We start from the raw sequence: 13,710 nt of genomic DNA on the forward strand, positions 1-13,710 counted from the left end.
ATACAATCATATCACAGTAATGAAGGTTCTCAATAATGTGAAGTTGTAATTTAAACTAAACCTCTGGTCCATCTCTGGTTATTCATTAACATTACAGTAAACCTGCTCTACATCCTGGATATCTAGATTAACTATTTCTAGATCTGGTCAAAAGAGAGCAGGCTGCTCTGTTTGAGTTCAGTTAAACTCCCCCTCATTTAGTGCTGCTAACACTGATGTTCATCAACATGCTCAAATACAAACACTTGTTCTTTAGAATGTTCTTTATTTAATATCCACAATACAGCAAAGCTCTAACTATTCCTCTATTGTACATCTGCAAAGCAACCCATTTCAAATATAAAAAGTCTACTTATCATATAGCCTATGATATCAGTGTGATTAGCTATTTATCTTTCATGGAACATAATGTATATATGCAGGTTAAACTTCTAATGCATTAACAATATCTTGAAAAGTGATGTAGAAAATCAAATGGACATTACAATGGTTCTCAGGCTATTCAGTGCTGCATTCAGACTTCTTGATGTCTTTCTCAGCGAACTTGGAGCCCGCGGTGACTTTACATGAGAACACTTTGTCCTGGTTCCATTCTGACGTGTCAACGGTCAGACAGCTGCTGAGTTGGAACGTCTTGTCGGCTTGCGGCACCGGGCCACTCGTAGCGATGCCGCCGGTGACCGGATTCCCTCCCGCTGTCCAGCTGACATCAGCGTAGCCCATGGCCATCTGACTGGCCAGACACACCAGGGTGACTTTGCTGGACTTCAACTCATCGCTGGACGGAGGGAAGATGGTCAAGACAGGCGGAGGGAGGGTAGAGTCTGGACCAATGGAATGAGCAGAATAAATATTACACTAAATCATTTGATATGTTAGTAGAATGAAACAGGGTTGTGTGATTATACTGTAGAATAAAAAATATAACGTTTTCTCAAAGGCTACAAACAATTAACATGTTGGGCTCAAATTAAAAGGCACTAAAACCATGTAATTCTATTGTTACATATTACTCATATCTCTGTTTGTAGCTTGACTTTCTAAGTAACTCTCCATATGTGACTTTTCAGAGGTAAAGCAGATTTCTGTGCAAGTGGATAATGAGTTCAGATCTCTAAGTTTAAACATAATCAAGTAGTCAGATGTTCTGAATGAGGGATAAAATCAAACATATATCCTACTACTAGTCAACCAGCAAACAGAGTTACCAACTGTAATGTAGTAGCCTGCAATGTAATGAAGCATGTAGCAACATTGTGTTTAACTACCATATACATGGTTTTATCATTATTTAATATAACGTGGGACAAACATTTTAAAGGTTGATACAACTTTATGTAGACTTCACATTCAAATCTACCTCTGAGTAAATATATTATTATTGTATGAGACATTATAAATGAGTAGTGTTGTCAAGTGACAGCAGTAACCTACATGGTCAAATAGTCCATCACGTTTCTTAAGTTTAAATGCGAAATCAACAACTACAGATATACTGTAGGCTATGAAGCTGTCACATGGTGTCCATGACTCTTGATAATCAGTCTACAAAGTAGGTTATTTACACTAAATACATATGAAATAAGAATATAATGTTAAATATGTAACTCTATTAACTATTACGTATTACAAAAAACCTTGAAAACAAAAATAAGGTTAAAAGAAAGGGTACTCACCAGTGACAATGAGCTTGGTTCCTTGTCCGAATACCACAGTGATTCAGTTTGTATACACAGCCGTACAAAAACCTCCTCACTCTCTCTACTGAGAGGACAGGAACTGAAACATCCCATTCAGACAGAGCTTCACTCTCTCTACTGAGAGGACAGGAACTGAAACATCCCATTCAGACAGAGCTTCACTGTCACTACTAAGAAGACAGGAACTGAAACATCCCATTCAGACAGAGCTTCACTCTCTCTACTGAGAGGACAGGAACTGAAACATCCCATTCAGACAGAGCTTCACTCTCTCTACTGAGAGGACAGGAACTGAAACATCCCATTCAGACAGAGCTTCACTGTCACTACTGAGAGGACAGCAACTGAAACATCCCATTCAGACAGAGCTTTACTCTTTCTACTGAGAGGACAGGAACTGAAACATCCCATTCAGACAGAGCTTCACTCTCTCTACTGAGAGGACAGGAACTGAAACATCCCATTCAGACAGAGCTTCACTCTTTCTACTGAGAGGACAGGAACTGAAACATCCCATTCAGACAGAGCTTCACTCTCTCTACTGAGAGGACAGGAACTGAAACATCCCATTCAGACAGAGCTTCTCTCTCTCTACTGAGAGGACAGGAACTGAAACATCCCATTCAGACAGAGCTTCACTCTCTCTACTGAGAGGACAGGAACTGAAACATCCCATTCAGACAGAGCTTCACTCTCTCTACTGAGAGGACAGGAACTGAAACATCCATTCAGACAGAGCTTCACTCTCTCTACTGAGAGGACAGTAACTGAAACATCCCATTCAGACAGAGCTTCACTCTCTCTACTGAGAGGACAGGAACTGAAACATCCCATTCAGACAGAGCTTCACTCTCTCTACTGAGAGGACAGGAACTGAAACATCCCATTCAGACAGAGCTTCACTCTCTCTACAAACATCTCAGACTTTTCTAGAGTTCCTCTCTATGAAGTAACAGTATATAGTATAACATCATATTCTGCTGTTGTGTCTGGTCCTTTTGAATCCATCAGTTAAAGCACTATCCATATGATGCAGTTTTGACCTGATGATGATGATGATGATGATGATGATGATGATGATCATAACAAGAGAGACAAAATCAGTTTCCTTTCAGACAATGTCTTCTTATAATCTTGTTGACATGTAGGAATGAATGGTTCTTCCATTTCCAGATCTCCCATTGTGACATGTATATATTGTTATAATAATCACTGACCAACTGATGTTTCTTAGAGTTCACCCCTCTGCCACGCATGAAGCAGAAGTGAGTGTATTTGGGGAGGAGGTTTTTGTCATGGTGTATATCACTGTGATAGGAGAGTCATTTTGAGTCTGACAGTAATACACTACTGAGTCTGTCTCCTCCACATTGTTAATAATCAAACAATAATCTGATTTAGACTGATGATTAGATGTGAATTTATGAGAGGAGAAACCAGAACCATATTCTACAGAGCTCCAACCAGTGTGGTACCACCTTAACACGTCCTGAGGGACTCCTCCTGGAACCTGTTTATACCAACCAGCAATATTATCAACAGTCCACAGGTTACAGTCCATAGTGGCCTTCTCTACTATCAACAGTCCCCAGGTTACAGTCCAGAGTGGTCGTCTCTATTATCAACAGTCCCCAGGTTACAGTCCAGAGTGGTCGTCTCTATTATTAACAGTCCCCAGGTTACAGTCCAGAGTGGTCGTCTCTATTATCAACAGTCCCCAGGTTACAGTCCATAGTGGCTGTCTCTATTATCAACAGTCCCCAGGTTACAGTCCAGAGTGGTCATCTCTATTATCAACAGTCCACAGTTTACAGTCCAGAGTGGCCGTCTCTACTATCAACAGTCCCCAGGTTACAGTCCAGAGTGTCCGTCTCTATTATCAACAGTCCCCAGGTTACAGTCCAGAGTGGCCGTCTCTATTATCAACAGTCCCCAGGTTACAGTCCAGAGTGTCCGTCTCTATTATCAACAGTCCCCAGGTTACAGTCCAGTGGCCGTCTCTATTATCAACAGTCCCCAGGTTACAGTCCAGAGTGGCCGTCTCTATTATCAACAGTCCCCAGGTTACAGTCCAGAGTGGCCGTCTCTACTATCAACAGTCTCCAGGTTACAGTCCATAATGGCCGTCTCTACTATCAACAGTCCCCAGGTTACAGTCCAGAGTGGCCGTCTCTATTATCAACAGTCCCCAGGTTACAGTCCAGAGTGGCCGTCTCTACTATCAACAGTCACCAGGTTACAGTCCAGAGTGTCCGTCTCTATTATCAACAGTCTCCAGGTTACAGTCCAGAGTGGCCGTCTCTACTATCAACAGTCACCAGGTTACAGTCCATAGTGTCCGTCTCTATTATCAACAGTCCCCAGGTTACAGTCCATAGTGGTCGTCTCTATTATCAACAGTCCCCAGGTTACAGTCCATAGTGGTCGTCTCTATTATCAACAGTCCCCAGGTTACAGTCCATAGTGGTCGTCTCTATTATCAACAGTCCCCAGGTTACAGTCCAGAGTGTCCGTCTCTATTATCAACAGTCCCCAGGTTACAGTCCAGAGTGTCCGTCTCTATTATCAACAGACCCCAGGTTACAGTCCAGAGTGGCCGTCTCTTATCAACAGTCCCCAGGTTACAGTCCAGAGTGGCCGTCTCTACTATCAACAGTCCCCAGGTTACAATCCAGAGTGTCCATCTCTATTATCAACAGTCCCCAGGTTACAATCCAGAGAGGCCGTCTCTATTATCAACAGTCCACAGTTTACAGTCCAGAGTGGCCGTCTCTACTATCAACAGTCCCCAGGTTACAGTCCAGAGTGTCCGTCTCTACTATCAACAGTCCCCAGGTTACAGTCCAGAGTGGCCGTCTCTATTATCAACAGTCCACAGTTTACAGTCCAGAGTGGCCGTCTCTACTATCAACAGTCCCCAGGTTACAGTCCAGAGTGTCCGTCTCTATTATCAACAGTCCCCAGGTTACAGTCCAGAGTGGCCGTCTCTATTATCAACAGTCCCCAGGTTACAGTCCAGAGTGTCCGTCTCTATTATCAACAGTCCCCAGGTTACAGTCCAGAGTGGCCGTCTCTATTATCAACAGTCCCCAGGTTACAGTCCAGAGTGGCCGTCTCTATTATCAACAGTCCCCAGGTTACAGTCCAGAGTGGCCGTCTCTATTATCAACAGTCTCCAGGTTACAGTCCAGAGTGGCCGTCTCTACTATCAACAGTCCCCAGGTTACAGTCCAGAGTGTCCGTCTCTATTATCAACAGTCTCCAGGTTACAGTCCAGAGTGGCCGTCTCTATTATCAACAGTCCCCAGGTTACAGTCCAGAGTGGCCGTCTCTATTATCAACAGTCTCCAGGTTACAGTCCAGAGTGGCCGTCTCTTATCAACAGTCACCAGGTTACAGTCCAGAGTGGCCGTCTCTATTATCAACAGTCCCCAGGTTACAGTCCAGTGGCCGTCTCTACTATCAACAGTCCCCCGGTTACAGTCCAGAGTGGCCGTCTCTATTATCAACAGTCCCCAGGTTACAGTCCAGAGTGGCCGTCTCTATTATCAACAGTCCCCAGGTTACAGTCCAGAGTGGCCGTCTCTATTATCAACAGTCCCCAGTTTACAGTCCAGAGTGGCCGTCTCTATTATCAACAGTCCCCAGGTTACAGTCCAGAGTGGCCGTCTCTATTATCAACAGACCCCAGGTTACAGTCCATAGTGGCCGTCTCTATTATCAACAGTCCCCAGGTTACAGTCCAGAGTGTCCGTCTCTATCATCAACAGTCCCCAGGTTACAGTCCATAGTGGCCGTCTCTATTATCAACAGTCCCCAGGTTACAGTCCATAGAGTCCGTCTCTGTTATCAACAGTCCCCAGGTTACAGTCCAGTGTATCCGTCTCTATTATCAACAGTCCCCAGGTTACAGTCCAGAGTGGTCGTCTCTACTATCAACAGTCCCCAGGTTACAGTCCAGAGTGGCCGTCTCTATTATCAACAGTCCCCAGGTTACAGTCCAGAGTAGCCTTCTCTCCTTTCCTCACTGTCACAGCAGGAGGCTTCTGTGTCACCACAGTCACACCACTGACACCTGGGAAATAAGATGACATGTAGTAAAGAGAAACATACAGACTCATTAATAATAAAACAGGAAGTAAAACCTCCAGGAAGTCAGACTCCTTACATGTTAGAGCAGTGATGAGAGTGCAGAGTGTCCCCAGCATGTTGTCAGTGTGTGGTGTGAACGACCCTTACTGTCCAGCTGAGAGATGAGCAGGGTTGGAGTGTGAGGAGAGGAGAGGCTGCAGAACCCACCTATAAGGAGACAGCCAGGGAGGACCAGAGGGAGGGGCCTCTGTAGTTAACCTATCACCAAGCCAGGGAGGACCAGAGGGAGGGGCCTCTATCTCACCCTATCAGCTTCTGTATGATGGACTTTTAATCAATTTAAATTATTGTAACTATTCAACTATCAAAAATATATATATTTTATATTGGACTAACAAAAACCATATGGGATCATTTTGGTTATACTGAAAGGAGCAGTATTTAGTTTCATGTGAGTTGTGTTGGTTAGTTTACTGAAATCAGCATGTCATAATATAGATAATAACATTATAATATTATCTGGACCTGATAGTGGGGTTCTGAACTAACAGTACATCACTAAATGACTGTTGATGTAATATGTCTCTACTGTAAACCAGGGGACTGACTATCATGGAGATTGTCTGATACATGGAGTCTTCTGTTAGGACTGAACCTTCTGGAATATCACTTTATCATTCATGCTTTGTGACAACTAGGTGTAATTGTTAATGACAACATTCTAGTAAATGTGTGAAGGGTTTTGTGTAAAACACAAGCATGGAATGTTCTCCTACTGCAGACATACTGGTTCAGGATGACTTGACATTCAGTTAGTGTCTATATTCAGAACATCTGAAAGCAGAAGTGAGTGTGTTTGGTGAGGAGGTTTTTGTCATGGTGTATATCACTGTGATACAGCCTCTTCAACAGAGTCGTCCCATGTCTGACAGTAATACACTGCTGAGTCTGTCTCCTCCACATTACTGATTATAAACTGATAATCCTTATCAGACGTGGCTTTAGATGTGAAACGATCAGAGGAGAAACCAGATCCATATTCATCAGGAGAGTCATTTGTATAGTAATAACCTAACACATACTGAGGAGCTCCTCCTGGAACCTGTTTATACCAGCTTACGTAATTGCCTTCATCTTTGGTAATGTCACAGTAAAAAGTAGCAGTCCCCTTTGTACTGACAGTCAGTACTGAAGGTGTCTGTGTCACTGCTTTCTGGCAACTGACATCTGTGGGAATGAAATACAATTTAAGACATTTCATCATACATGAATTAACAACTTCTAATGGCTTTTTGTGATTCATGTTGAACATATAGTAAATTCCTTACATGTTAGAGCAGTGATGAGAGTGCAGAGTGTCCCCAGCATGTTGTCAGTGTGTGGTGTGAACGGCCCTTACTGTCCAGCTGAGAGATGAGCAGGGTTGAAGTGTGAGGAGAGGAGAGGCTGCAGGACCCACCTATAAGGAGACAGACAGGGAAGAACAGAGGGAGGGGCCTCTAAAGTTAACCAATCACCAGCTATTCTCATTGCTCTACATGAGGCCCTGTCTTCTTCACTGACTCCTATTCTACCTCCATCAAACCATAACTGGAGTTTAATATCCTATACTAGTTCTTCACAAGACTAACATAATGATGAGGTATCTAATCTCCTACCTCCATCAAACCATGAATGGAGTTTATTATCCTATACTAGTTCTACACAAGACCAACATAATTATGAGGTACTCAGGATGTCTCCCTATTCCCTTTATAGTGCACTACTGTTGACCAGAACCCAATGGGCCTTTGTCAAAAGTAGTGCACTATAAAGGGAACATAGTGCCATTTGGGACACATTTTCAGTTTCAGTCCACTCCTCTGGTCACCTGCAGACCCCCCCACCACCCCCTTCCCCCACACAGTTCTGAGATGAGATAAAATAAACTCTTCATTTACATGAAGCTATAAATAAGGAGAGGAGGAGGGGAGGGGAAGCAGGTGTGTGCTGGGGGAGAAGGGGAACAACACATCACTGCCTGTAACTCAGTGTCAGATCTACAACACGTCCCTGGTGAATGACTCTGATAACTAGAGATAGTAGATATGAAACTATCAGCTGGTCTTTGGGTGGGACTGAAACCAGTGGTCTACAGACAGCTGTTCCTGTTGTAAAGTACATGTAGATCTTTCCTCAGTCATTATTGGTGGTTGTATGTCCTCCTCTGGTGGACGTTGATAGAACTGCAGACTCTATTCTGATCACTGATGCACGATGGGGTGAATCCTAACTTCCAATTAAGGTGAATCTTTACTTAGTCATGCATTGATGCCAATGGGAGACTAAGTGAAAATGTGACTGAACTGCAAGTTAGGATTCGCCCCAATGTGAACAAGACCAGACTGAGTGAGGGCACCACCGAGGACAGATGTGAGGAACCAGATGAGGACACAGAGAGAGAAAATGGAACAGGACAAGGGTTCATGAGGACCAGAGGAGGGAGGGTCCCTAAACCTTAGTTAGACAGATATAGTCTCTCTCTACTACACCCATCCACTAGTACTAGAGGAAGAAGGGTCCCTAAACCTTAGTTAGACTGATATAGTCTCTCTACTACTACACCCATCCACTAGTACTAGAGGAAGGAGGGTCCCTAAACCTTAGTTAGACAGATATAGTCTCTCTCTACTACACCCATCCACTAGTACTAGAGGAAGGAGGGTCCCTAAACCTAAGTTAGACTGATATAGTCTTTCTACTACACCCATCCACTAGCACTAGAGGAAGGAGGGTCCCTAAACCTTAGTTAGACTGATATAGTCTCTCTACTACACCCATTCACTAGTACTAGAGGAAGGAGGGTCCCTAAACCTTAGTTAGACTGATATAGTCTCTCTACTACTACACCCATCCACTAGTACTAGAGGAAGGAGGATCCCTAAACCTTAGTTAGACAGATATAGTCTCTCTCTACTACACCCATCCACTAGTACTAGAGGAAGGAGGGTCCCTAAACCTTAGTTAGACAGATATAGTCTCTCTCTACTACACCCATCCACTAGTACTAGAGGAAGGAGGGTCCCTAAACCTTAGTTAGACTGATATAGTCTCTCTACTACTACACCCATCCACTAGTACTAGAGGAAGGAGGATCCCTAAACCTTAGTTAGACAGATATAGTCTCTCTCTACTACACCCATCCACTAGTACTAGAGGAAGGAGGGTCCCTAAACCTTAGTTAGACATATATAGTCTCTCTACTACTACACCCATCCACTAGTACTAGAGGAAGGAGGATCCCTAAACCTTAGTTAGACAGATATAGTCTCTCTCTACTACACCCATCCACTAGTACTAGAGGAAGGAGGGTCCCTAAACCTTAGTTAGACAGATATATTCTCTCTACTACTACACCCATCCACACTAGTACTAGAGGAAGGAGGGTCCCTAAACCTTAGTTAGACTGATATAGTCTCTCTACTACTACACCCATCCACTAGTACTAGAGGAAGGAGGGTCCCTAAACCTTAGTTAGACTGATATAGTCTCTCTACTACTACACCCATCCACTAGTACTAGAGGAAGGAGGGTCCCTAAACCTTAGTTAGACAGATATAGTCTCTCTCTACTACACCCATCCACTAGTACTAGAGGAAGGAGGGTCCCTAAACCTTGGTTAGACAGATATAGTCTCTCTCTACTACACCCATCCACTAGTACTAGAGGAAGGAGGGTCCCTAAACCTTAGTTAGACTGATATAGTCTCTCTACTACTACACCCATCCACTAGTACTAGAGGAAGGAGGGTCCCTAAACCTTAGTTAGACTGATTTAGTCTCAACTACATCACTACACTCCTCTCTGAACCAGTCCAACACAGAACTGAGGAGAGATTTGTACTGACAACAGAGATACTGTACAGTAACTTTCCATAACGTCATTTGTGATTGATTTGAAACTGGTGATGGATTTAGTCTGGAAATGATTACAATGAAATACAACTATAATGAAATACAACTGTTTGAGCCACAAGGTGGAAGCATATTATAATATTATATCTCTTATTTTTCCCCCTGCTGGCAAAGATGTACGGAGAGAAAATATTCATGAGTAAAATGTTATTGTACATTATAGTAAGACGTACGTTTATAACACTATTGAATATAAACTATGAATATATTGAATTTATCATGTTACTGTACTGTTTTAATTCTTCATACAGTGAAAAGTACAAGCAAATATTGCCTAGGAAATAATCAAGTTGCCTTTTCAAATTAACTATTTTAAATAGATTATTAAATATATACTTTCAGAATGTTCTTATAATACAATCATATCACAGTAATGAAGGTTCTCAATAATGTGAAGTTGTAATTTAAACTAAACCTCTGGTCCATCTCTGGTTATTCATTAACATTACAGTAAACCTGCTCTACATCCTGGATATCTAGATTAACTATTTCTAGATCTGGTCAAAAGAGAGCAGGCTGCTCTGTTTGAGTTCAGTTAAACTCCCCCTCATTTAGTGCTGCTAACACTGATGTTCATCAACATGCTCAAATACAAACACTTGTTCTTTAGAATGTTCTTTATTTAATATCCACAATACAGCAAAGCTCTAACTATTCCTCTATTGTACATCTGCAAAGCAACCCATTTCAAATATAAAAAGTCTACTTATCATATAGCCTATGATATCAGTGTGATTAGCTATTTATCTTTCATGGAACATAATGTATATATGCAGGTTAAACTTCTAATGCATTAACAATATCTTGAAAAGTGATGTAGATAATCAAATGGACATTACAATGGTTCTCCAGCTATTCAGTGCTGCATTCAGACTTCTTGATGTCTTTCTCAGCGAACTTGGAGCCCGCGGTGACTTTACATGAGAACACTTTGTCCTGGTTCCATTCTGACGTGTCAACGGTCAGACAGCTGCTGAGTTGAAACGTCTTGTCGGCTTGCGGCACCGGGCCACTCGTAGCGATGCCGCCGGTGACCGGATTCCCTCCCGCTGTCCAGCTGACATCAGCGTAGCCCATGGCCATCTGACTGGCCAGACACACCAGGGTGACTTTGCTGGACTTCAACTCATCGCTGGACGGAGGGAAGATGGTCAAGACAGGCGGAGGGAGGGTAGAGTCTGGACCAATGGAATGAGCAGAATAAATATTACACTAAATCATTTGATATGTTAGTAGAATGAAACAGGGTTGTGTGATTATACTGTAGAATAAAAAATATAACGTTTTCTCAAAGGCTACAAACAATTAACATGTTGGGCTCAAATTAAAAGGCACTAAAACCATGTAATTCTATTGTTACATATTACTCATATCTCTGTTTGTAGCTTGACTTTCTAAGTAACTCTCCATATGTGACTTTTCAGAGGTAAAGCAGATTTCTGTGCAAGTGGATAATGAGTTCAGATCTCTAAGTTTAAACATAATCAAGTAGTCAGATGTTCTGAATGAGGGATAAAATCAAACATATATCCTACTACTAGTCAACCAGCAAACAGAGTTACCAACTGTAATGTAGTAGCCTGCAATGTAATGAATCATGTAGCAACATTGTGTTTAACTACCATATACATGGTTTTATCATTATTTAATATAACGTGGGACAAACATTTTAAAGGTTGATACAACTTTATGTAGACTTCACATTCAAATCTACCTCTGAGTAAATATATTATTATTGTATGAGACATTATAAATGAGTAGTGTTGTCAAGTGACAGCAGTAACCTACATGGTCAAATAGTCCATCACGTTTCTTAAGTTTAAATGTGAAATCAACAACTACAGATATACTGTAGGCTATGAAGATGTCACATGGTGTCCATGACTCTTGATAATCAGTCCACAAAGTAGGTTATTTACACGAAATAAATATGAAATAAGAATATAATGTTAAATATGTAACTCTATTAACTATTACGTATTACAAAAAACCTTGAAAACAAAAATAAGGTTAAAAGAAAGGGTACTCACCAGTGACAATGAGCTTGGTTCCTTGTCCGAATACCACAGTGATTCAGTTTGTATACACAGCCGTACAAAAACCTCCTCACTCTCTCTACTGAGAGGACAGGAACTGAAACATCCCATTCAGACAGAGCTTCACTCTCTCTACTGAGAGGACAGGAACTGAAACATCCCATTCAGACAGAGCTTCACTGTCACTACTAAGAAGACAGGAACTGAAACATCCCATTCAGACAGAGCTTCACTCTCTCTACTGAGAGGACAGGAACTGAAACATCCCATTCAGACAGAGCTTCACTCTCTCTACTGAGAGGACAGGAACTGAAACATCCCATTCAGACAGAGCTTCACTGTCACTACTGAGAGGACAGCAACTGAAACATCCCATTCAGACAGAGCTTCACTCTTTCTACTGAGAGGACAGGAACTGAAACATCCCATTCAGACAGAGCTTCACTCTCTCTACTGAGAGGACAGGAACTGAAACATCCCATTCAGACAGAGCTTCACTCTTTCTACTGAGAGGACAGGAACTGAAACATCCCATTCAGACAGAGCTTCACTCTCTCTACTGAGAGGACAGGAACTGAAACATCCCATTCAGACAGAGCTTCTCTCTCTCTACTGAGAGGACAGGAACTGAAACATCCCATTCAGACAGAGCTTCACTCTCTCTACTGAGAGGACAGGAACTGAAACATCCCATTCAGACAGAGCTTCACTCTCTCTACTGAGAGGACAGGAACTGAAACATCCATTCAGACAGAGCTTCACTCTCTCTACTGAGAGGACAGTAACTGAAACATCCCATTCAGACAGAGCTTCACTCTCTCTACTGAGAGGACAGGAACTGAAACATCCCATTCAGACAGAGCTTCACTCTCTCTACTGAGAGGACAGGAACTGAAACATCCCATTCAGACAGAGCTTCACTCTCTCTACAAACATCTCAGACTTTTCTAGAGTTCCTCTCTATGAAGTAACAGTATATAGTATAACATCATATTCTGCTGTTGTGTCTGGTCCTTTTGAATCCATCAGTTAAAGCACTATCCATATGATGCAGTTTTGACCTGATGATGATGATGATGATGATGATGATGATGATGATGATCATAACAAGAGAGACAAAATCAGTTTCCTTTCAGACAATGTCTTCTTATAATCTTGTTGACATGTAGGAATGAATGGTTCTTCCATTTCCAGATCTCCCATTGTGACATGTATATATTGTTATAATAATCACTGACCAACTGATGTTTCTTAGAGTTCACCCCTCTGCCACGCATGAAGCAGAAGTGAGTGTATTTGGGGAGGAGGTTTTTGTCATGGTGTATATCACTGTGATAGGAGAGTCATTTTGAGTCTGACAGTAATACACTACTGAGTCTGTCTCCTCCACATTGTTAATAATCAAACAATAATCTGATTTAGACTGATGATTAGATGTGAATTTATGAGAGGAGAAACCAGAACCATATTCTACAGAGCTCCAACCAGTGTGGTACCACCTTAACACGTCCTGAGGGACTCCTCCTGGAACCTGTTTATACCAACCAGCAATATTATCAACAGTCCACAGGTTACAGTCCATAGTGGCCTTCTCTACTATCAACAGTCCCCAGGTTACAGTCCAGAGTGGTCGTCTCTATTATCAACAGTCCCCAGGTTACAGTCCAGAGTGGTCGTCTCTATTATTAACAGTCCCCAGGTTACAGTCCAGAGTGGTCGTCTCTATTATCAACAGTCCCCAGGTTACAGTCCATAGTGGCTGTCTCTATTATCAACAGTCCCCAGGTTACAGTCCAGAGTGGTCGTCTCTATTATCAGCAGTCCCCAGGTTACAGTCCATAGTGGCTGTCTCTATCATCAACAGTCCCCAGGTTACAGTCCAGAGTGGTCGTCTCTATCATCAACAGTCCCCAGGTTACAGTCCAGAGT

The 13,710-nt window shown here is 42.3% G+C and overlaps 1 protein-coding gene and 1 gene segment (V, D, J or C); both read right to left on the minus strand.

The window, feature by feature from the left end:
• Window positions 1–236: 236 nt before the first annotated feature.
• On the minus strand, window positions 237–7,221 carry LOC120044723 (immunoglobulin lambda-1 light chain-like). The gene is made up of 4 exons (XM_038989401.1): window positions 7,121–7,221; window positions 6,689–7,019; window positions 1,677–1,714; window positions 237–824 (listed from the first exon to the last, which is right to left on the minus strand). The coding sequence occupies exons 1-4, from the start codon at window positions 7,158–7,160 to the stop codon at window positions 499–501; spliced, it is 735 nt and encodes a 244-aa protein (XP_038845329.1). The 5' UTR covers window positions 7,161–7,221; the 3' UTR covers window positions 237–498.
• A 3,361-nt stretch (window positions 7,222–10,582) lies between these two features.
• LOC120044143 lies at window positions 10,583–11,806 on the minus strand (the record flags this gene model as incomplete). The annotated part of the segment is given in 2 exon segments: window positions 10,583–10,923; window positions 11,776–11,806. Coding segments are annotated over 2 exon segments (357 nt in total), but the record flags the coding sequence as incomplete, so codon positions are not given.
• Between the last annotated feature and the right edge of the window lie 1,904 nt (window positions 11,807–13,710).

The sequence above is a fragment of the Salvelinus namaycush genome, chromosome 3 (genome assembly GCF_016432855.1).
Source record: "Salvelinus namaycush isolate Seneca chromosome 3, SaNama_1.0, whole genome shotgun sequence".
NCBI classification, from domain to species: Eukaryota; Metazoa; Chordata; class Actinopteri; order Salmoniformes; family Salmonidae; genus Salvelinus; species Salvelinus namaycush.